Source organism: Onychomys torridus, chromosome 17, assembly GCF_903995425.1.
Source record: "Onychomys torridus chromosome 17, mOncTor1.1, whole genome shotgun sequence".
NCBI classification, from domain to species: domain Eukaryota; kingdom Metazoa; phylum Chordata; class Mammalia; order Rodentia; family Cricetidae; genus Onychomys; species Onychomys torridus.
The window spans coordinates 40,575,439-40,600,013 of record NC_050459.1 but is presented as its reverse complement, the minus strand read 5'-3'; the positions used below and the strand labels follow the sequence as shown (position 1 = coordinate 40,600,013).

The 24,575-nt window shown below is 43.4% G+C and overlaps 1 protein-coding gene across 3 annotated transcripts in view; it reads left to right on the top strand.

Moving 5' to 3' along the window:
• Positions 1-24,575, top strand: part of LOC118597631 (storkhead-box protein 2) — a 108,681-nt gene that overhangs the window by 69,659 nt on the left and 14,447 nt on the right. For 2 of the 3 annotated variants that reach the window (XM_036209233.1, XM_036209235.1), the window contains exon 2: positions 16,715-16,867. In XM_036209233.1, coding sequence (XP_036065126.1) covers positions 16,715-16,867 — 153 coding nt within the window. Of the gene's footprint in view, positions 1-15,156; positions 15,277-16,714; positions 16,868-24,575 lie in introns of all 3 variants that reach the window. The other variant, XM_036209234.1, reaches the window with a different exon arrangement.

The window sequence follows — 24,575 nt, the reverse complement described above, 5'->3', positions numbered from 1 at the left end:
GTTTCTCTGTTCTTTGACCTTATAACAGATTCCAGAGAAAAGAGCTCCGGGTCTTAATAATGCTATGTCTTTAAAACAACAGGAACTAATCGGGAAATACCATCCTAAGGCCTGCTTTCAGGTGGATTTGCTGCTTGTCAAACTTGGGGCATAATTGTCTCCAGACACTGGGACCATACACCGACTGGCTTTTGTTGTAACTGCAAGATAAACATAGACATTCCCCTAAGGGGAGCTCACCTGCAAATTCCAGAAACCAGTGTTGAATAGAAATAAATTGGAAAGTTTTTACAATCCAGACAGCAGTCTGTTATGAAGTATAAATGAGTCTTCAGAATGGAGTCTGGGGCTTTGGAAGATGACTCTGTCAGTCAAATGTTTGCTAAGTAGGCACAAGGACCCAAATTTGGAACCCTATGTAACCACCCCACCCCGCCGAAAAGCTGGCCATGATGTACCTGTCATTGCCAGTGTGCTGACCAGTACTCCTAACCAATCTCCTGACTCAGTGGACCTTGGAGTCAGTGAGAGACCCTGCCTCAAAAAAGTACAGAGGAGAGGAACTAAGGAAGATGTCTGATACTGACCCTTCGGCCTCCACACATATATGTGTGCACACATATACACTCAAGAGTAAGTAAATCAATAGTATCTCACATTTACCCCTACAAATTGCTTTGTAAAACATACCTGCACTCTCCTTGCAGTCGGAAACAGTTGGCAGGTACATCTGGGAGTTATTCTCATGTGTGTTTCAGCCCAGTTGGTCACAACTGTAACCCCACACACCCAAACGCAATGTAGTAAGTCTAATGAAGAGTGATAATTCAGGTTTTCAGTTTCCATAGTTTTCTTGCCATTTAATTTTAAAAGAAATTTGAATTCTTCCCTTTGCACCAAAATTAAAAATAAAAAGGCTCCCCCCCCCATGTTTCTTTCTTTGTCTGGAATTTTCTTCACAGCCAGTTGTCCAAGAGCCTAGAATCCTCCTGCCTCAGCCTCCCAAGAGTTAGGACTACAGGTGTGCATCGCCATGCTCAGCCCAGCACTTCCATTTTCCCCTTTCTTAACTTCAGATGTTGGTTAGAGGAACTAAAAGCAGGGGTGGGGGGAGCTGATATTATACTATTCTTTGATATCTGCATATTTAATTTGTGTGTTCTTTTCTGAAAGACGTCTGGAGAAGCCTTAGAGTCGAGCTTTCTTTTCACGTATTTTATCAAGGAATAGGTACTGTCTTTTAATGGATTTATGAACTAATATTTAATAAATGTTATAGACTAACACACATTCAGAAGACAGGGTGCTAGTTTGGGCTTAGCATCTAACTCTGTCTCCTGGCCAAGCCTGCTCTCCCCTTGAGGCTGTGGCATTGACACCCACCCCCCACCCCTCCCCCACCCCTCCCCCCACCCCCATAACTTCTGCCACCTCCTAGCTCTCCCTCATCCTTCCTCTGGTCTGGCCCTGTGAGAACCATCCTGTTGAAAAGCTTGCTGCCAAGCTGGCAGGCAGAGTGGCCAGACCCCTCAGTGGGTCTTCATGGCTGTGTCCTCTCCTAGCCGGAGGGACACCGAGGTGTTTGTTCTTTAGATGTTTAATCGCCTTTTCCATTCTCTATTGCATCTAATCCAACTTTAATTGAAATTGTCTCTCCTCTCATTATAAAAATATGCTTCACTCAGTAAATCCTGAACTAGAAAGGCTTTGGAAAATCTGGAACTTTCTGGGTGTTTTTTTTTTTTTTCTTTAAATTGCTTTTGTTGAATTTTTAAGTTGTGTCTTTTTTTTTTTTATTGGCTTTTGTGCAGCCAGGGAAATCTGATCTATTACTGGTGCTCAGAGATTCCTCTTTGGAGGATCCTCTTCTATGATTTTTTTTTTTCTCAGCTTGGACTAATATTCCACACTGGGCAATACTCCAAATGTCAGGCCCTGCGGTGGCCCAGACATTTGTATGGAGTCTAGGCAGTCAGTGTTAAGTGTGTGACACTCCAGGGAATGCGCATCCCTCCTTCTCTGTGCTGGGAATTGAACCCAGGCATGCATGCATCCAAGGCAAGCACTGTACCACTGAGCTACACCTCAGTTCAAATCGTATTTTTGATGATCCCTAATTTACCCATGCTGGAAAAACTGGTTGATATTTTCACAAAGCATGGATCACTTCTTATATCCATTGACCCCTCTCTTCCCTGGTTAAGCAGTCGGCATCTTGTCTGATCTTCACAGTAGGTAAAAGTAAAGGCCATGCCTTTATAGTTATTTTCCTTTTGGGGTACCATCATATGTATACTTGCTTCTTAAGAAACCTTGATATCTCTGGGTGGCGGTGGCGCACGCCTTTAATCCTAGCACATGGGAGGCAGAGCCAGGCAGATCTCTATGAGTTTGAGGCCAGTCTGGTCTACAGAGCGAGATCCAGGACAGGCACCAAATCTACACAGAGAAACCCTGTCTTAAAAAACAAAAAAACAAAACAAACAAACAAAAAAGAAAACAAACCTTGATATCAATAGTACCACTCAATAAAAACCTGCAATGCATTTATCCATCATTTTAATGTCCTCCACATTATTCAGCATCTCTCTCTCTGTCTCTCTGTCTCTCTCTCTCTCACATGAGCATGTGTGAATGTCTGTATATACGTGAGGGTGAATGTCACTCCATCTTAGCCAATCTAGACAGGTGACCAGCCCATTTCTAAAGCACCACGACCCTTCTAACCACATCATCTCTGTTTATATTTACTTTACTGCCTGGTGAGCTACCGGTCTTCCCTCTCCTCCCTCTTTTCCTTACCCACCTGAGCTGTGCACCCTAGCTGCCTCCTTCTCCCTGAAGTGCTCGCCAGGTCTCACCATGCTCTCTTGGTGTCTCTTTTCGGATCAGAAGTAACCACCTTCCTTTGTTCTCACGGGTCACTTTCCGTCTCCTGTGAATGACGACACTAGTCTAGACACTCCATATAGTTCATACTGACCTGGGCAACAAACACCATGTCTTGTGTGCTGCGTTGAATAAATACTGGTTGGCTTGGACCAGACTGTTGTTGTAGACTAGGAGTCTTTTCCTAATCTGTTGGGACAGTCTTGTGCAGGGGAGGAAGTGTCGTCACTGAAGACTCCTGGGTGGTAAGGGAAGTATAGAAGTCCCCAGGAAAGTCGCTTTGAATGTGTCAACATATCTTCATCTTCAGCTGGTTACTAAAAGCTTAGCAGCAATTTTATTTTAAGAGTGTAGGTTCACATAGGTGAAAGGCTTCTTCTAAGGGGTAAAACATAACTCATTAACAAACGCCAAGTGGAATCCACTGTGTCCATAAGGCAGATCCTTTTTCTACCCAGTCAGATGCCCTTACCCCAGCCTCTCTTGCTTATGTTTCTGATTTGAGACTAACAGATGTCTACCATACCCTGATCTTGCACCACCCACTCTGCCTGCTTACCCTTTACTTCTCAGGGTGAATCCTCTGCCAAGAGGCTTATTCTCTACCTCCCCCTGGTAACTCCACATTTTCGGCTCATACTTCCAGTCTCCAGGTCATCTCTTCCTTCATCCTTCAGTATATATGTAATGATTAGGTCCTTTGGGTGAGTCCACTTCCAGGAACACGCTTTTAACACCAAGCCTGCAGAAATCCCTCTTTTCCAGAGCTTGGGGTCTAGTTTGGGTGCCTTTCTTTCTTCGCTCGCCTCTCAGGTCTAAAAGAAGTTCACCTCTCTTTCCACACCATTTCTGTCTGCTCCAGCTGCACTTCCCTCCTCCCAAGTTCTCTGGACACTCCCCATGCCTCGCCCTTGCCAGGTCCTGCCCCGTGTTTCTGTGTACTTAGGTGTGGGTTTCTTTTCTTCCCCAGTGAAGTCTGAACTTCTGAAGGTAGAAATCATTCATTTCATTTGTTTGTGGGGAAACAAGTTATGTTTGGGTTTACACACCCTGTGAATTGTGTATGCTAATCTTGTACATATTTAAATTATCCCTAGTAACCACACAACGTTACAGCTAAGCACCCGGTAGATGTTTTCAGTTGCTTCGAGGGTGTGTAGTGCTGTCTGCTTTTCTACATGGGGCAGCTCAGAGACTTTGCCAGACTGTTAGTCATCCGAGTGTTTATTGCAATTCTGCCCGACTGTGCCACTCATACTGCAGCTAGAGCTTAATCTTCTGCCAAGGAGGCGTTCTAGTGCCAAGCACCGCCTCTTTTTCACACCTTGTCACCTGAGCGGGTCACCTGTGGGATCCTCTGGATGATGTTTGTAAACCCTCACTGTCACCGAAGCAGTTACTAAAGGGACTGAAGGCGGGCGGGGGAGGGCACTGTTCATTATGGCTGGAGTGGACTTTTGACTCTAATGCTCACGGCTGTCTAAAACTTGGGAATGTCTTTCTTGCCTATGTTATCTTTCCTCTGTGTGTGTGTGTGTGTGTGTGTGTGTGTGTGTGTGTGTGTGTATAGTGTGTGTGTACGCAGGTGCTGATTCACCTGTGAAAGCTGGTGTGTGTGTGTGTGTGTGTGTGTGTGTGTATGTGTGTGTACACGTGTGCACACATGTGTGTATGCAGGTGCCGATTCACCTGTGAAAGCTGGTGTCTGTGTGTGTGTGTGTGTGTGTGTGTGTGTGTGTGTGTGTGTGTGCAGGTGCACATTCACCTGTGAAAGCTGGTGTCTGTGTGTGTGTGGTTGTGTGTGTGTGCAGGTGCACATTCACCTGTGAAAGCTGGAGGACAACCTCGGGTGTCATTTCTCAGGCATGATACAGTTTTAAAAAATTGAGGCAGGGTCTGTCATTGGCCTGGAGTTCACAAAATAAGCTAGGCTAGTGGGCCAGTGAGCCCCAGATGTCTGGCTATCTTTGCCTCTCCAGAGGTGATATTATATAAGGCTATACCATCTTGCTCAGCTTTAAAAAAAATGGGTTCTGGACACTCAACTTGGACACTTGTGCTTACAAGGCAAGCGCTTGTTCAAATAAGTCACCATTGCAGCCTCTCTTGCTTATGATTCAGAACTGAAGGTAATAGATATCTACCATACAGTTCATCCTGCTGTTAGCAGAATGGCAAGGCAAAGTTGTGTTTACAGCGCTGACAGGTATTTTGAATTCTTTCTCAGGGTCATTCAATGAAAGTTAGCTATCCAAGCAAGCCCAGAGGGCAGCTGATCCGAGTCTCTAGACCTGGATAGAGCCACCTGTGTGTGAGAGAGAGAGAGAGAGAGAGAGAGAGAGAGAGAGAGAGAGAGAGAGAGATTGAGAGAGAGAGAGGAGTAATTCCAACTAAAGTAACTGCCCAGAACTTGGAAGAGAAAATAGAGATTTAAATAGTTAAAATGTTTGTGCTAGATAGTGACATTCTCTGAGGCAGGCCGTGAGGGCTGTAGACAGGTAGACCAGAAGCATCTAGGCTGTCCTGTTGTGTCAGGCCTTCCTGGTTGATGTGGGAGTGGCAGCACCAGTTTATTCTGCAGTTACAGGAGAGTGACTAACACAAGCATGTCACATGATGACCCCATGAAAACATGGGCAGTACCTTGGTTAGTGAGACTAAGTTCTAAGCCTTCTGGTCTACCAGGCTCAGGTTTCTGCTTTTCTCTTCATCTCCCCTCAGCCTGCTCCACCTGAGCCCCAGAGCTACCAACTCTCCATGCTCAGCATGCCCCTTCATGCTCCACAGGTTTTTCTTTTGCCTCTCATGGGAGGGAGACCATCTTTGGCACCCTTTTTTGTTCAGCCCACTAATTTATGTTTCTCATGCTAACCAGCCCACAAAGTAATGTCCTTGGAAACAGTGTCCAAAATGTCACCTGCTTTAAACGTTAAGTGCTCTTCACGTACCCCTGAAAATATTTTATGTTCACTTGGTAGAAATACACTGAATGCTTCCTCTGAGCTTAATAGTATCTGAATTATACTCATTTGGGCATTTGCACCTAAAGGACTGTATTTAAGTAGATATTTTGTAAGAAAATAAAGCCTTAGTTACTCCCCCCCCACACACACCCTTTATTTTAGGTATGGTAGAGGGGAGCAACAGCTGTTCAGAAAGAATTCTTTAACCCACAAAATACCCATGAGCTCATGTTGATTTTCCCCTAACTATCTTCAAACACAGTCTGACAACAGAAAAATACATCCCATAAATTATAGGCAAGAGAGGAGCTGGAGAGATGGCTCAGTGGTTAAGAGCACTTACTGTTCTTCCAGGGGACCTGGGTTCTGTTCCTAACATCCAAGTCAGGTGGCTCACAATTGCCTTTAACTCCAGGGATTCTAACACCCTCTTCTAACCTCTGAGGGTACCCACAGACATGGCATGCACACTTTCATGCCCGTAAATAAAGTAAAAATAAAAATATAGACAAGTAAGGTATGATTCATAGTTTATGCAAAATGCTGGGATCTTTGAGTTATATATTTTGGCAGTGTTTATGGTTGCTTGTCTTCTTGGAAAAAATAAATGTGGAGTAGTTGTTGAAAGAATTTCCTTTTATTTCTTTAAAAAAATAATTTGTTTTTATTTTATGTGTATGGGTGTTTTGCCTACATGTGTCAGTGTATACCACACATGCATCTGGTGCCCACAGAAACCTGAGGAGGGTGTCATATTCCTTGGAACAAGAGTTAAAGATGGTTATGAGCCACCATATGGGTGCTGGGAATTGAACCTGGGTCATCTGTAAGAGTAGCAAGCACTCTTAACTGCTGAGCTAGCTCTCTAGTGCTTGGAAAAATTTTCTAGTGGCATATTTTAAGAGTGACTAGTTGTCTCCTTAATCATGCTGATGAAAGATCCCAGGAAAATCTTGATAACTCTGATTGTGTTATGTTGTATTGAGAGATCTTAGGATTTCTTTAACAGATCTTAAACACATATTCTAAATCTCACCTAATGTATGACATCTTTTCTATGATAAATACTGTGTTTGGGGGGCTTCTTTTATGAAATTAATTAGGGAGAGTCTTTTAAAAATCAAATGGTTTAGTGTATTTGGTCTCTGTTTTGTAATTGCTTAACACAATCTGGATTAAAAAATGTGGTTTAAAAAAAAATACCCCAGAGCCGGGCAGCGGTGGTACACACCTTTGATCCCAGCACTCGGGAAGCAGAACCAGGCCGATCTCTGTGAGTTCGAGGCCAGCCTGGGCTACAGAGTGAGATCCAGGACAGGCACCGAGAAACCCTGTCTCGAAAAACAAAACAAAACAACACAAAAGCCCTAGACATTCCATATATTGTTATATCATTAAAAAAGAGTATTCATTCACTAGCCATGTACTGGGTATCTAGTGTAAGCACTACGTTGTTTTAGGTACTGGGAACAGGAGGGTGTTCATGTCTTCTTCCTTGTGGAGTTTCTGTCTAGCAGATGAGATAGACAGTAAGCTGTAAACGTGAGCACGTGAGCACACACACACATTCAGAGAGTGAAGCCCAGCATTGGCTTGGGTGGTGTGAGTGGGTTTCCCCGGGGGTATGGCTTTTCACTTGTGATCTATAAAATGGCAAGGGGCCAGTCCTTGAAAAGTCCACCCCAGAAGGTCCCCTGGCCAAGAGCAAAATCAAAATCACAAAGATCCGGCCTGAGTTCAGAGAAAGCTTGGTAGGATCCAAGAACAGGGGGTTGTGAGCCTTTAATGCAAGAGGAGGTGTGAGTAAGTGGGGCTTTATTCCACAGAGGCAGTTAGGTCCAAACTGGGGAGCCTTGTAGAACTTGTAAGAAATCAGGTTTCTCTTGGAGTGTAAAAGGCAGTGCTGTGGGGTTTTAAGCAGGGCAGTCGCATGATTTACGATTTCTTAGGGGGACCTTGGTTGCTCTGGAGAAAGGGGCTATTAAAAACCGAGGAAGAAAAGCTGAGTGCCTAATACAACAGGCCAGGTGAGAGATGATGGTCCTTTGCAGTAGAGGTGGAGAGGTGGGATATGTGGTGCTCAGGGTGCTCGCTGCAGGCAGAGTTTGGGAACAGATCCAAGGAAGTGCTGGGGCAGACAGTGTGGATTGATTTGGGAATGGATGAGGAGTGGGAAGTGATTTGCTCTTAATGCAGTATAAACATGAGTTGGCATGGAGACTGATGTCTTGGACACCCCATCTCCATTTTGTTCTGTAGCCTGCATTAAAAGTTACTGTGCATAGTCATGGTTATAGGGAAATGAGCTCTTGGCAAAATACCCCAGGCATGCTCACAGTGTCTGCCTCTCACAGTGGGCGCAGTGAATGAAAAGAAATCCGTCAAGGGGATGACAGAAACAGACCTTCATGCAGAAGGACAGGCAGCAACTAGTTGTTTTGCTAATTGGCATCAGGGTCGAGAAGTCTTTTGTAATCTATGCAGAATCACCAAGTATTCCAACCTACATTGAAAGCAATTATATTTAGTGTCTCTGTGTCTTGGTCCTCTGAGAGAAGTTTTATTATGAGAGGACACTTTTTGAAGGTGTTAACTTCCTAAGTGGTGTGTAAACTCCAGAGATCTCCGAATCTGCTTTGGTTTTTTTTCCGCTTTGGTGGCAGACCCCACCCTCCTCTCCACTGGCTGTTAAAGTCACTCCAGGAGACGTGGAGGTCCAAGGGGGTTGGAGTAGCCACTTTGCCAGAAAGCCAGCTTCAGACCTCTCAAGTCAGTCAGAAAGAGTCTGTAGGCCTCTGCCTGTGCTCCATGCTCATGTGGGAGGGAAGGGTTAATACGGGAGTACCCATCCCCCACCTGTGCTTTTCTCCATCGGCTCAAGTTCTTCTGTTGTGCATCAGACTTTTGAATAAGATTTTGTTAGAACAATGTGTATATCCTTAAAGAAAAAAAAAAAGCTTAAGTGCACTGCTGTATACTTGCCCACTCACATAATCCCAACACACAATTCTTCAGTGTGAATTGAGCACCTCCCCACACAAGGCATAAAACCAACTTCCTTAATAACAGCTGTAAATCCTATGTATTCATTCCCAACTGCTGCTCCTACACCAGATATTCTGAAAAATTTTCAGAGGGCTCTGCTTTAGGAGAGTTCCCGAGTTTGTGGGACCTACCTTAGATGTGTTCCTAGTTTTGGCTGGGTTGTTTTTGTTTTTGTTTTTGTTTTTCTAATTTCCTCGGACCTTTTCTGAATTTGAATTTGATCTGCTAGCAGTATCACCTACTCCTCTCATATCTACCTGAAGCCGGAACAGAGCTGACGGGGTCCCCGAGTGATGCAGTGGGGGAGGGGGGCACTGAACTGAACCAGGCTCCAGCAGGGGGTACAAGCCCCAGGTCTTGGCCACTGGATTTCTGCTGCTCTCTCTCATACACCAGCTGGACTTATTCCAACACTTAGGGATCTCCAGCTCTGCCGCCTAATTTTATTCATTACGGCATTTCAAAGTTGGGTTCAAGTTCTTTCCTTAGGGTCCTCTGTACCCATCTACAACCTAGGAGATGTATCTAAGCACAGCTCTAAGTGTCCTGACAGCAGGGGGGCTGAGCTGCCTCAGAGCACCCAGACATCTTCTGGAGAGAATATTGATTAAAGTTGCAGGCTGACTGAAGCCTTGTCTTTGGCCAGCTGTGTTTGCTTATTATATGAGGAAGCATGCCTAAGAAACAATAAAACAAAACAAAAGGGGTGGGGGCTGCAGAGATGGCTCAGCCATTAAGATCATATATTGGTCTTCCAGAGGATCTGAGTTCAGTTTCCAGCACCCACATTGGGTGGCCTGTAACTCCAGTTCCAGGGATCTTGTGCCCTCTTCTGGCCTCCATGGGCATTGCGCTCACATGCACACACACACACACACACACACACACACACACACACACACACGTACATAATAATACATAATATGTATATATTACATATTCTGTACATTTTTATACATAAAATAAAATTAAAAAAACGAAAAAGGAGGTTTTATATAAATATGGTCAATAAAGAAAATCTACTCTGCTGATTGTTTTCATCCTTTTTGTAGAACTTCTTTTATAGTAAAATCTTACAGAACCCCTAAGTATAACTCAGGTGGCACTTGGGTATTGGGAGCAGACACCTTACCCCTCTGCTCTCCTAGTCTCTTCCTCTTCTGAGCCTACTACCCCCACCCCAGAAATGTCTAGGGAATTCTGGGAATCCTTGGGAGCCAGCTGGACCATCTTCAAACTGTAAAGATTTCAGAAATAGAGAGAGGTGTTTGTGTTACTGGCTGATACTTAATGAATCCACACCTCTTACCCTTCAACACTAGGTTTTCAGCCTCCCAATCTCCATCATCCCTTATTAGCAGGTAAATACACACAGATGGTCATGGTCTCTATTCCACTACATTCTGCCCTGTCCTCTTCCAGGTGATCATCGGCAGGGCCACCATACCACATCTTTGGGAGATTCACACCTGCTTTATCCAGTCTTTAAATTCCTGCCACAGCTCACTGCTCCTTGTACAATGAAGGCCTTGAGCACGTAGCTGTGGCCTCATGGTTGCCCCTACAGAGCTGTACCCCTTCTTTACAACTTCCCAGAAAAACACTTGCTTGTACTTCCTGTCACCCCTAATTCATCCCCATCTCCTTGCCACCAGCCACCCTCTTGCACCTTGACACCAGATTCCCATCTCAAAGCCTTAGAGAAGCCCTCTGGTCCCCTGATTCTGAGTCCCACTGTCACTATATCTACTGTCAAGTAGGTACTATATTATATGCCACTGTCAGGTATATATATATACAATATTATATACTACTATATACCACTGTCAGGTATACACACACACACACACACACACACACTATATTATATACCACTGTCAGGGGTATATATACACACTATATTATATACTACTATATACCACTGTCAGATATACACACACACATACACACTATATTATATACCACTGTCAGGTGTATATACATACTATATTATATACCACTATATACCACTGTCAGGTATAATATATTTATACACACTATGTTATATACCAATCTATACCACTGTCAGGTATATATATTTATATACACTATGTTATATACCACTATATACCACTGTCAGATATACACACTATATTATATACCAGTATATACCACTATATTATATACGGCTATAAACCACTGTCAGGTATAATATATTTATATACACTATGTTATATACCAATCTATACCACTGTCAGGTGTATATATTTATATACACTATATTATATACCACTATATACTACTGTCAGGTGTGTATATATACTATGCTATAAACCACTTTCAGGTGTATCTACTGCTATCCTGTACCCTCCTCAAAGCCTACTGTTCCGTCACTTGCTGTGACCTCACCACATAACACTGTGACCTTGACCTCTGTGCCTGTCTCTTCCACTTGTTTAAAGCTGCTCAGAGGCAAAGACAGTTGTGGAGGGGATGCCTCTCTTTCTGCATGACCCCCAATTCCTCTGGCAGATGCCCGCCACATAAAGAACCTCAACATTTGAATGAACGAATCACCGTTACTCACCACAAATGCATGAATGAACAGTGGTTGTTTCCATAAATCATCTCCATGCGAATAAAAGCAGAAATGAGTTTTTTCAAAACCTCATTTGTTACAAGACGTTAGTCCTCTCACTCTTCAAATGAGATCTCAGGTTTTTAAGGAGAATTTTGCTTGTTGAGATTATTGGAGCTTCCACTGTGCGTGGAAGTTGTGCCCCCCCCCCCCCGCCCCCAGTAGGATCCCGCTGTGATGGTAACAACTTTCTGTGTTCACAGTGGATTGACTTTTAATTTAAAACTTGAGATATGTATTTCTTAGATGTTTTCTTGCCCATGGTTATTTTACTATGTTGGAGAGGTAGCGTGTGTGTGTGTGTGTGTGTGTGTGTGTGTGTGTGTGTGTGTGTGTATGTGTGTGTATGTGTGTGCGCGCGCGCATATTGCTTCAAGAGCAGACCCTGGATCCAGCTGCCTGGGACTCAGATCCTGCCTTGCACTTAGTTGTTGTACCATCTGGAAGGAGACAGGTTGACTCTTTTAAAAATGGGACTTACCTTTCAGGTCCTTGGAAGGGTTTGACGCTTCTATCTATGAACAGAATAGGCCCATCTCTGGATGGACACATTTATGTTTAGACACCAGAAACTTGGAACACATCTTTAGTTGTCCCTTTCTGTCCCCTTGAGTGCTTGGGCTTTTGTTTTTCTTCGTTCACTGATTTAACCTTTAGTAGATGGAAAGGATGGTGGAATCTTTAGTTATTGAATGTAGGCACGACAATCTGGTACTTCCCTGGAGGACCTTAGGTTGTCAGGGCTAGTGATGTTGTCATGGTGACAGAAAGGGAGGCTATCCATCCACTCTGAGGTTACATAAGGGGAAAGACAAACACGGGTGTTCAGCTGACTTCCTGTATTCAGTGATCTTTCCCCTCACTCGAGCCTCTTTGGAAACCTTTCACAGACACACCCAGAAATGTGTCTCCTAGATGATTATTTTTGTTGTTTGTTGGTTTGGTTTTGAGACAGGGTTTCTCTGTGTAACAGCCCTAAGTGTCCTGGAACTTGCTTTGTAGACCAAGCTGGCCTCGAACTCACAGGGATCTGCCTGCCTCTGCTTGCCAAGTGTTGGAATTAAAGGTGTGGGCCACCACCATCACCACCACTGTCCTAGGTGATTCTTAATCCAGTCAAGCTGACAATGAAGATTGACCTTCATAGATACATTGGGTGGATTTTGATGCATTTATACTTAAGGATTCAGCTACATTAAAAGAGAATTGATTAGCTTTGGGTTGCATTGATAGAAAGCCCCAGTCCTGAGCCACAGGCTTAGGCTCCAGCGATCAACCAGGAAAAGAGAATGCCTTGGAAGGGAAATTCAAGACCAAAAAGCATTAAAGGTATAATTCATAAGTGCATGAAGCCTTGATATTCCAAGTGTTACTTAGTTTAGTAATAGCTACTGAAGGATTGTTGGTGATACACAGTAGCTAACATCCATTACATTCATCCATTATCAGTGGATGTATCGTTCATGACAGAGCCAGAGTAGAGTGACAGGGGGAAGAACCCTGGTGTCCACAGCATGGAAAGAATGAGTAAAAAAGAGACTCCTGGGGGCTGAGGATTTGAAAAGAACCAGAAGACGACAGACACCAAAGAGTTATTTTGTTTGTTTGTTTGTGTAACATTGGAATCAAACGTATCAACCACCAATAAATGAACACACACAGTTTAGATGCTTGCTAGGCATCTAAAACTACAAGCAGCTAGACAAGAGGCAATCTGGCCTCTAGGGGCCAGGTTAATGTGTATTTGTAGCTGTTTCATGCATTGGCAGGCCAAAGAGGGTTGAACGTGTTCACAGCTTCCCAAGGCCAGACTGCAAATCACTTCAGGGAGGAAGTTGATTGGGACTCACCAGAGGATGGTGTGGGATAGGGCTGGAGTCTCATGGTGGTGTGTCTCAGAATAGGCTCATTCACAGGAATTACATGACAAGGTTCAGGTGGGACCTGAGCCTGCTAATCCTCTTAAGGATCCTTCCAACTCAGCTGTTTGGAAGAGCTGCCAAGTGTGGAGGCTGATGCTTATCCCCCTCCTCATCACAGCACTTTTGAGGCTGAGACGGGAGGATTACAGGATATTTGAGGCCAGCCTGGGCTACAGAGTAAGAACCTGTCTCAAGAAAGGAAGGATGGAAGAAAATTGGAAGAACCGTGTTGAGGACTCTTTTTTTTTTTTTTTTAAATAGTACCTGGCTTCAGGTGTGCCTCGTCTTTGTAGTGTGGCTGCTGTTTTCTTGAAGAAGTGGTGAGCTTGCTGTACAGATGTCTCAGTACTTCTGTCCTGTAGAGTCTCGGGGGGTGTGCACGTGTCTGTGTGTATCTTTGTATGTTTATATGTGTTTATATATAACACATATACACATAAATGTAGGAGGTATTCAGCGTGGGCTAATAATGAGCGTGCTACAGATGGCTCAAAGAACAAGACATTTTCGCATAGATACGCAATTGATATTTTTTAACTCCCCTTCCCTTCCTGATCTTGAACATAGAATTTCTTTTAAAAAATTTCGAAAAGCAGGCGAAGCTACAACACAAAACCACACATCCTGTTGACTCCCACCAGTTGTGCTATAAGCTCTAGAGAGCCAGGCGCTGAGAGCGAGTGAGCTCCTGACATAGTGACCTCATTCCCTGACGCTGCCTTTATGGGCAGTGGCAGAGTGAAGCCGCCTGGTCCGGTGGTGAGCCCTGGGCTTGCAAAGACTTGCAGGGCAACTGGAATTCATGACAAATAGCTTACTGCAGCTAAACTCCAGCGTATTGTAGAACTGCCTGTTTGTGTTCCACGTAGGTGGGAGATTCGTCCTCCGTGACGATGAAAAGCCAGCCTTAAAACAAACAAACAAACAAAAAAAGGAAAGTATCAGGTCTGTGATTGCGGTTTGTTGAGTATACGATGCCAGATCAAATTTAATGTGTGTGTTCTTTCTTCAAGCATTTTTTGAGGTATGTGCCCTTTTTACTCTTGGTGATTTAAAAAAAAAAATAATAATGTGTTGGGGGAACTAATGCATGCGATGGCGCCTGGGTCCCTGGGAGAGGAGCGTGGACTCTTTGCTCCCTGTACCTGGGGTCTGTCCTATCCTCTGAGCGCCCGTCCCCACCTCTCTGCACAGACAAAGGAGCTAACAGACACACAGGCTGTGTCTTTTCTTGGAGCATGACTCATTTCAGCTCACAAAGGATTCTGGGCAGGGGAGTGAGAAGTCAGGCTGATTGGTCCCTGTGACTTCACTTTGCAGAGAGGAATCAGACCAGGGGTGACACTGCAGATCCCCAGACACTGCAGTGGGTTGTTGCCTCGGTCCTTGTGACTGAGATCTGTGGGCTAGGCAAAGAGCAGGATCCTGCTGTTTCATGCAAATAGGATAGATGGGCAGTAAAAGTGATCCCCCCCCTTCCCCGCCCCCACAAAACCATCACCGGCAAAGTACACTCCAAGCCTTTTAACAGACCTTGTCTCAGCTTCACAAGCCCTGATTTGTAAGAGCTGAGGGTTCTTAATCCATTGAAGATATAACTATATACCTTCCAAGGTAAAGTGCCAGATTGCTGTTGTATTCCACAGGCCTGCAGTAACCTCTCTGAGATGCTCATTTAGGATACTATTGCTCGACCGTTTACTCTCTCTTCTTATTACAGATTCTAGGACGTCCGTTTCTGTTACTGGCTCCTTCTTGTGCTTGGATGCGTTCCCCTAGCATGCACCAGGCTTTAGCCACAAAGCTACCTGGGGAATGGAGCCAGGCCAGAAAGGGTCAGGTAGGTTCCCCCTGCTTTTATTTCAAAAATTGTTGTATGAAAAAAATATATACATATGTTTAGAATGTCGATACCACCTGTGACCAGGGCAAGCCGGCCTCTGAGAAGTGGTCTTACTGTTAGTGTGTCCTCAACCTTCATCAAAGGCACTCCAAAGTCTCCAGGGGAGGCTGCCCATTGCATGTGACCCCATCAGCATGAGTGCCATGGCTGAGTCAGGGCCAGACAGTCAGCGCTGCAGATCCGAGGCTAGGAAGTAATTAGAGTGCTTCACATCTCCATCATCTGCATGTCTCCTTTCTCATCCAAGAGAAAAATATTCCTTGGATTTTTTTCTCTTCGATTTTAATATATAGTCCATGAGATGTGTGTTATTTGACCTGGGACCCCACACGCATCACACTCCAGGCTGAAAGAGTCCGATTTACACATTCAGAGACCACATGCCTCCCAGTCAAGGCCAAAGGAATCTGATTTGCACACTCAGAGTGAGAGACTTTCTAAGAATAGCATCAAATTGAGGCTTCTGTGAACTAACAAAGTCAGCGTATTTCATTAGGGTCTGCTTTAAGATTTTGATTATGACAGGGCTATTTTTTTAAATAACATCCATGAGCTTTTCACACAGAATCTTTTTTTAAAAAATGGCAAAAAATACTTTCCAGGTTGCATTCACTAACATGAAAATGGCGTCTCTGAAAACATGATTTTACCACCTCCCCAAAGGTAGTTTCAGTATCATTCTTTAGTAATGATAAAGTGTTAGGTCCTTCATATAATTTGCATGATTGGAACATTTAAAAATGATTCCCAATGCACACTGGCAGGGCCCCTCTTCTCTCTGTGTGTTTGCAACCATGCTCAAGGTCGGTCTCAAAGGATGCTTGGTCATGCTCACAGTCGGTCTCAAAGGATGCTTGGTCATACTCATAGTCAGTCTCAAAGGATGCTTAGTCATACAGTCAGTCTCAAAGGATGCTTGGTCATACAGTCAGTCTCAAAGGATGCTTGGTCATGCTCACAGTCAGTCTCAAAGGATGCTTGGTCATACAGTCAGTCTCAAAGGATGCTTGGTCATGCTCACAGTCGGTCTCAAAGGATGCTTGGTCATGCTCACAGTCAGTCTCAAAGGATGCTTGGTCAGGAAAGCACTTGCAGAGAAACCCCACACCCTGCAGGTGCTGTTGATCCTTAGAAACCCCATTTAAAGCCTCTCTTCCATATAAGCTCTCGGATCCGCTGTGATGGTAACAACTTTCTGTGTTCACAGTGGATTGACTTTATAATGCGGGGAATAGAGGATGGTCCTGAGGGGGCATGCCTGGTGAGGGCGAGTGCGTGTGTGTGTGTGTGTGTGTGTGTGTGTGTGTGTGTGTGTGTGTGACAAATGGTGGGGTGTCTTAATGAACCCGCTCACTTGACAATTGTCTCCCTGCAGGTGATGTGTCACCAATCAGTATGTCCCCCATCAGTCAATCTCAGTTTATTCCACTCGGGGAAATCCTTTGCTTGGCCATCTCGGCGATGAACTCTGCAAGAAAGCCTGTCACCCAAGAAGCGCTGATGGAACACCTGACGACCTGTTTCCCAGGTAATGAAGAAGAACGGCGCTCTTTCCAAAGGGATGTGGGGCGTGGGCTCCAGGACGTTAAAGGAACACTAAGGCAAAAAAAATTTCTCTCAAACTGACCAGACCTTTCCTTCCCTGACTTAAAATCATTTTTAACAGTAACAGTGTCACTTAGACACAATACTTTTTATTTTATTCTTACTTATTTTTTATTTATTTTTATTTTTTTGATATAATACTTTTTTAACTTGATGCTTAGGATAAAAAAAAAATTGAGCCAACATCATAAGAAATTGGCAAAAATGACCAAGATGCTACTCATCCATTGCAGTTCAGTCTTCTTTAAATATATAAACCTGGGGTTCATCAGAAACACCTGGAACATTTAGTCCCAAGAGTTCAGCTTCAGAAATGATGTCTAAAATAAATATGCCCTGCATGTTTGCATTATGATCTGATGAGCCTTAATAAAATGTTACTTCATGAATTGAAATTTCAATTTTAAAAGGAAAAAAAAATATTTGTTTTTTTTCCCTTAAATATTACTAAATGAAGAAAGCAGGTGTAGCTGCAGTGTGAATGGTTGTTGATGATTCCAGAGGCCCGAGTTGTTTGGAGTGGTATGTACTAAACATGCATGCTCCATTTCAAGGGAGGTACCTCATTATTCCCATCCAGTGTGGTGCCCCCTGCCAGTGAGGCCAAGTCTCATGTTACAAGAGAATTTCAAAATCCCATTTACTGTGAATCTCTACATTTCCTTAGGTACAGGCAGTGTTCTATGCATGCACATTTTAACATGTGTGAATAGATGGGCAGTGTGCACCTTACTGGGCTGCTGGTTTGCCGCTTGGTGAATACCATGTCCCTTTCTAGACTGCAATAGGAATCACATTAAAAATAAACACGTGATATACTTGATGTTCATTCAGCCTTCAAAGAGACTTTAGTCATATAAGCTGTTGGCCAAATCAGCTTTTGCTACAGAAATACTGGATGATAAGCAACCAGACAGACAGAGATATACAACAATAAGCATTTACTAAGGTCCTGTGTCTGAGGGTGCCCCAGGAGTAGGCTGAGGTTTACAAAGATAGCCCTGTTCTGCCTAGACTTGGGGGAAAAAATTCCTTGACCCTTTGGTCATATCTTATCCCCTAATATTGCATTGATGAAGCAGTCTTGACTAGACCTGAGACCAAGGTAGAAAGTATGTGTGTGAATGCACACATGCATGTCCGCATCTCACACATACACATACACACACACAAGGAAAGGATAGAAGAACCAACTCTGTGAAGATTATTAACACGACCTACCATCCTCTGTCTCCATACATTTCCTTTGGCCTCAAAGAAACTATGCATTTCCTTTCCAGTCTTTGCCCTCTTCCTGTCCCCTTTTTCTTTTCTTTTTTCTTTTCTTACATTTCCTGTTTAGTTATGGTTCTTTTTGTTTTTAGTTTTTCAAGACAGCATTTTTCTGTGTAGCCCTGGCTGTCATGGAGCTCATATGGACCAGGCTTGCCTCCAACTCACAGAGATCCGCCTGCCTCTGCCTTCTGAGTGCTGGGATTAAAGGCGTTCACCACCATGCTCTCCCTCTCCTTTTCCAATGTCAGTGTTTTTATATTCTATATGTTATTCAAAGACTAGAATCAACCTACACTTGCAACCTATAAATTATCCTAAATGTAATAACATTTATCCTCCCCTTCCCCCAGCATTCCTTACTATGGTGCCCCTTTCTGGCTGCCAGGCACACCTCTCCCATTAGTAGTAAGAGACACAAATCCCCAGGTAAGAGGGGGCAATGATCTCGGCAAACACCACTCTTCAGTACAGGACATCCCTTCTCCCCAAAGTATACCTAGGCCACTGCTTCAGACATCCATCAGCCCAGCTGCTGTTCAAGGCTTCCTAGTGACTTTCTCAGAAGTGGTTCCGTGTCTCCCATAACGATAAAATAAGAAAGAATGCAGAGCTGGTATGCAATCGTAACATGCTCTTCACTGCTGAGCAACAAACGGTAGCACCAAGTTACAAGATCTTGTAGGAAAATGAATCGCTCACACTTTTACCAGCTTTCTATGGGAAAGAGGCACTACCTAAGCTTTTCTAGCTATGGTATGCTGACGACAATTGGTCAGAACCAGAAATCTGCAAAAACACTGTGCAGACGTTACTCAAGGGTGGGGCTTCACAGAGCATGCCCTGTAGGCCTAGGAGCACCTGTCTTTGTGAATAAAGTTTTATTGGAGCACAGCCGTTCCTGATGTCTGTGTATTAGCATTGGCTCCTTGGACTTTGTGGCAGAGTTGAGAAGAGGCCATGTAGGTCACATGACTCACTGAGCCTATAGTATTTACTAACTGGCTTTTCACAGAAAAACATCGGCAACTTCTGGTCCAGGGTATGGAAATAATTATTTAAATTCTTCTTTAGTAACAGCTACTTTCCCCCTTTTGTTTTGCTTTTGTTTTTGTGGAGACACAGTCTCCCTGTGTGGACCACGCTGGCCTGGAACTTTCTTTGACCATCCTGCCTCTATAGATGTACACCATCATGCCCGACTTAATAGCTGCAAACGTTTAATTAGTATTTCATAAAAAAAGGAGATGTCCTTGCCTTCCCTCCCTTCTTTCCTTCCTCCTCCTCTTTTTATGCGTTGCTTTCTATCAGCTATATCAAAACAAAACATCATTGAGAATTAAAAATTGTTTCAATTCTCCTTGAAAAGTCCATTTTCAATGACGGTACCAGAAGGAATAGCTTCTTCAATCTAAAGGTAAGACCACTTACTTCCTTTTGTACTTTACTATTTGAAAAAGAGATTTTGAAGTCTAACAAAGTATTATTAAAATATTTGAATTTTTATATTTGATGTGTGTTTTATAAATAAAAAGGATAATTTCAAATGTGACCTCTTATAATTTTGGACATCTAAATTCCAAAGAATAAAGTCTTCTAGTAAAAATGTACCCTGAAACAAATGATAGTATGAATCTTTTTAATGTAAGTTGAACTTTGAAAATTAGCTCAACAAATTCTATGTACCAGTTTCCATTACAGAATTGCATGTGCATGTGTGCCTAGAGCAGTGTGTGTGTGTGTGTGTGTGTGTGTGTGTAGTGTGGGCTGTGTGTGTGTGTCTTGTAGACTGTGTGTGGTGAGCTATGTGGTGTGTGTGTGTAGTGTGGGCTGTATGTGTGTGAACTGTGTGTGTGTCTTGTGGAATCTGTGTATGTGGTGGGCTGTGTGATGTGTGTGTATATGTGTGTAGTGTGGGCTGTGTATGTGTATGGTATGGGCTGTGTATGTGTGTGTGGTGTGTGTGCATGTGTGGTGGTATTGTGTTCCCTGAAATATTGTGCACTCTAATAAACTTATCTGGGGTCAGAGACAGAACAGCCACAATATTAAACATAGAGGATAGGCAGTGGTAGCACACGCCTTTAATCCTAGCATTCCAGAGGCAGAGATCCATCTGGATCTCTATGTGTTCAAGGATATAGCCAAGCATGGTGACTCATGCCTTTAATCCCAGAAAGCAAGCCTTTAATCCCAGGGAGTGATGGTAGGAAGCAGAAAGATATATAAGGCATGAAGACCAGAAACTAGAAGCATTTGGCTGGTTAAGCTTTTAGGCTTTGAGCAGCACAGTTCAGCTGAGAGCCATCTAGTCTGAGGAAACAGGATCAGCTGAGTAACTGTGGAGATGAGGGAAGCTGTGGCTTGTTTTGCTTCTCTGATCTTCCAGTGTTCACCCCAATAACTGGCCTCAGGTTTGATTTTATTAACGTGCGTGCGTGCGTGCATGTGCGCGCATGCGCGCGCTCATGTGTGTGTGTGTGTGTGTGTGTGTGTGTGTGTGTGTGTGTGTGTGTGGTATGGTGTGAGAGACATGGCCCTGCTGGGGACTGAATCCAGGGCCTTGTGCATGCCAAGCAAGTCTTACCACAGAACCACACCCTCAGCCTAAGAATATTTTTAAAGATCTTAAAATAATGCTTGTTTTTCATACTTCCAAAGAACTGCTCACACATTCATCCAGGATGAGTGCTCAGTTACACTGGGCTAATCCTTGTTAGAGTGGATCTTCCTGCAAGGAAGGCCAGCTCACTTCAGGGACGTAGAGGACTATGGGACTGCATGGCTTTCGCATTAGCTGCAGATCTGTGTTCTCTATCTGACTACCCATTCAGTGTTCTTCATAAATACATATAATGAAGCCCAATAAACATTTCAATCTAATGCTGAGCATAGTCATGTGCCTGTAGTCCCAGGTACTAATGAAGGTAATGGATAAAGATTGCTTGAGCCCACCAGTTCCAGACTAGTCTGAACAATGTACACAGGTCCTATCTGAAAATAAAAGTGCCCTTCATCCAAACTGTTAGCATAAAACACACAGATGTATGCTCTCTGTTCTGAGAATTAATCATATTTAAAGGGTTAAAGCAAAATGTGGCTCCAAGAAACACGATGTAGTCATGATGTATCTTTAAACACCTACCTTTGCTTTGGAAGATAAAGGCACGGAACAGGGAGAGGTTGAGTTTTAGCTCTTTTAGAACATGGAGCTTAGCTTTGTTCTTGGCAAATCCTGATTCGTGATAAACTACTGGTGTAGAATCTGGACATGTGAAGAATGCAAGTGTTCATCACTTTGTCGGGTTAACCCTCCAAGTGTGGTAAACCTCAGGGTCAGATGACTAGAAATATCAGTTACTATATTCAAGACTTAATAATAACCTCAATAGAAATATTTACAGCTTTCAGCTGAACCAGAAACACCAAGGTAGAAGTGTGAGAATAGTTTGGATGGCAAGGGGAAACATGCTTGTGGTTTCTGTTTTCAAAGTCAATGCTGTTTGTCTGGTGTAACTGAGCAGCACAGGTATGCAAAGCACAGATTCTTTCTTGTTCCTTCATTTGGAAAGAGCTAGAGAGATTTTTCTTAATGGTAATTAGCATATATTGTGTTATGGTCATGATTCTATATAAATCTATGAGTTTTCCAAGACCAGAAGTAATGATTGCTCATAATACGATTCATGGGCTAGAGGGGCAGCCTGGCGGTTAAGAATGCTCATTGCTCTCCTCAACGACCCAAGTTAGGTCCTCAGCACACAGGTTGGGCTGCTCACAGTCACCTGATACTCTAGTCCCAGAGGCCTCTTCTGGCCTGTGCAGGTACCCACACATATTTGGTGTACACACACACACACACACACACACACACACACACACACACTCTTAAGAGGAAATAAAAAGAAGTATAACTTACCTTCCTTAAGTAACAGTCAAGGTGAATTAATTAATCATAAGGTCTTTTTTTTTTTTTCATTTTAGAAAGGGTTCTTTATATAGTCCAGCCTGATCAGAAACTACTGTGTAACCCAGGCTGGCCCTAAACTCATCTCAGTCCTCCTGATGGGTTCTGAGGTTACAGGAATGCGCCATTACTCCCTGCTAGCTAGCTGTGGAGTTTTACAAATGAAACTTACCATATAAGATATGTAGGTTTGTTATTTGAGCATTGTGCCCACAACTTCGCCATCTGTGAGCCCAGTGTGGCTATGTGTACTCATCTTAGGAATCCTATTCTGAATGGGGTTTTCTGCTATTCAGCAGTAGCCTCTGGTTCTTAGTAGGATGTAAAAAACTCTTTCAAGTTGCTTACCTCATGTGAAGCTATTTTTTCTTTGATGATGGCACCCAAGAATTGCATGGTTTGGAGTAATGTCACAAATTGCATTAAAATGAGTTTCTATTTTGTACAAATATCACAGAATTTAAAAACAAACTTTATCATACCAGTCTTCAAATCATTTGTTAAAAAATAAATCAGGGTAAATTCATCAAAAGTGGAGCATTAAATCTAAGTGTGCAACTAAAAATTAACTGCATTTAGTCATATGCTGTGTGTGTGAGCCTCAGCACTTTGCTAAGCATGTCCTCCAAAGATGTGGATGCTGTATGCTACTCACAGGCTTCCTCCCCCACCCCCAGAATACCAGACTAGTTCTAATGTGTTAGACCCCACTTTCATTACTTGGCAGGATCGAGGGCACACAGACTTATGGGCTCACCCAGCTACTGTAGTTCATTTGAAGGTAGTCTAGGCTTCCATAGCTCCCAATCCAAGGTTGAGACTGCCAATGGCTAGTATTCGTTGAGTGCTTGCTCTCTGGCACACACTCTTGTGCATGCACCAAACTCATGTACACTCCCATCATCTCGATGAGGCTAGATGCCTCAGAGGTTAGGTCGCCAGATGCTGTAATGACACACCACTGCCTGGGACTGCTGCAACAGTCCAGGGAGATCAGCAAACGTGTAGTAGTGTACAGCTCTGGAAACCAGAAATCCTAAGTCAGTATGCCGGCAGGGCTATCTGTTCCCTTCTGAAGGCTGTGAGGGAAGACTCTGTCCCAAGCATCTCTCCTTGACTTGTGGATGGCCATCTTTGACCTGTGTCTTTTCACATTATCTTCTGTCTATGCCTCTCTCTGTGTCATTTTCCTCTTTTCAGAAGGACATTACTCCTAATGGATTATGACCCACTCTAATGACCCCATTTTAACTTGGCTATTCCTGCAAAGACCCTAGCTCCAAACAAAGGTCAGTTGGAGTGGAGGGGACTAATGGGGAAGTGAGCATTTTAAGGTGTGAATTTGGTGAGGAGGCATTAACTTCTTATTATAATTAAAACTTGTAAAAAGAAAAGATTTATTTAGGTTCATAGTTGTAAAGGTTTCAGTCTGTAGTTAGATGGGTCCATGACTTTTAGGTCTATCTATGGTGAGTCTACTTTCTGTGGTAAGATCACAGCCCAGGAGCAAAAGAGAGAGGAAGCCCCTTCAAGGGCTCCATTGACCTAAAGACACCTCCCCATTAAATTTCACCTCCTAAAAGTACCACCAACTCCCAATAGCAACAAGCCAAGGGCCAAGCTTTTAACACATGAGTTTTAGAGAACATTCTAGATCTCAGCTGTAGTAGGGAATGGGGTGAGCAAAGAATGAACAATTCAACCAATAACTCCATTGTCAAAGATAGAGTGGGGCTTCCAATCTAACAGTCTGGCCTTGGAATCCAAGCTTTCACTCTCCATATTGTACTGCTTTGACTGTGACACATGGAACTGCCATTTTTGTGGGTCAAATACTGGCAGTATTTATATGATTTGATCTGGCCTGATTCTGAATTATACCATTCAGATCAATTCTGTAAATATCACTACCCTTGATATGCCTGACACTAACAAATGGGGGCTCCCCAAGACATGAAATGTCTGTCCTTGTTGTCCTTGTTCAACTCATGTCCAGGCAGTCATAGTGGTGAGACTTTTGGGGTGTAGCTACAGGTAACTAAAGAATGCTGAGAATGGGAGAAAGTGTGTCTTCCAGGGAAGAGCACCCGCTTGTTTACCCAATACCAAATGTCCACCCTGAGAACATACATGTGAGTAACATTGTACAGACCGAGTGGCTTATATGAAGGGTAGGCAGGTGCATCTGTACACATGCATATAACAACTATTACTGAAAACAGAAGCCATGAACTTGGAAAAGAGCAAAGCGTGGTATACAGAAGGGCTTGGGGACAGAAAGGACAGGGAGAATGATGTAGTTATCCTATAACCTCAACGTTAAAAGAAGTTTAAAAAAGGACTAGTCAAATCTAGTTACCCTTTTATAAAATGTATAAACATTAACTTTAAA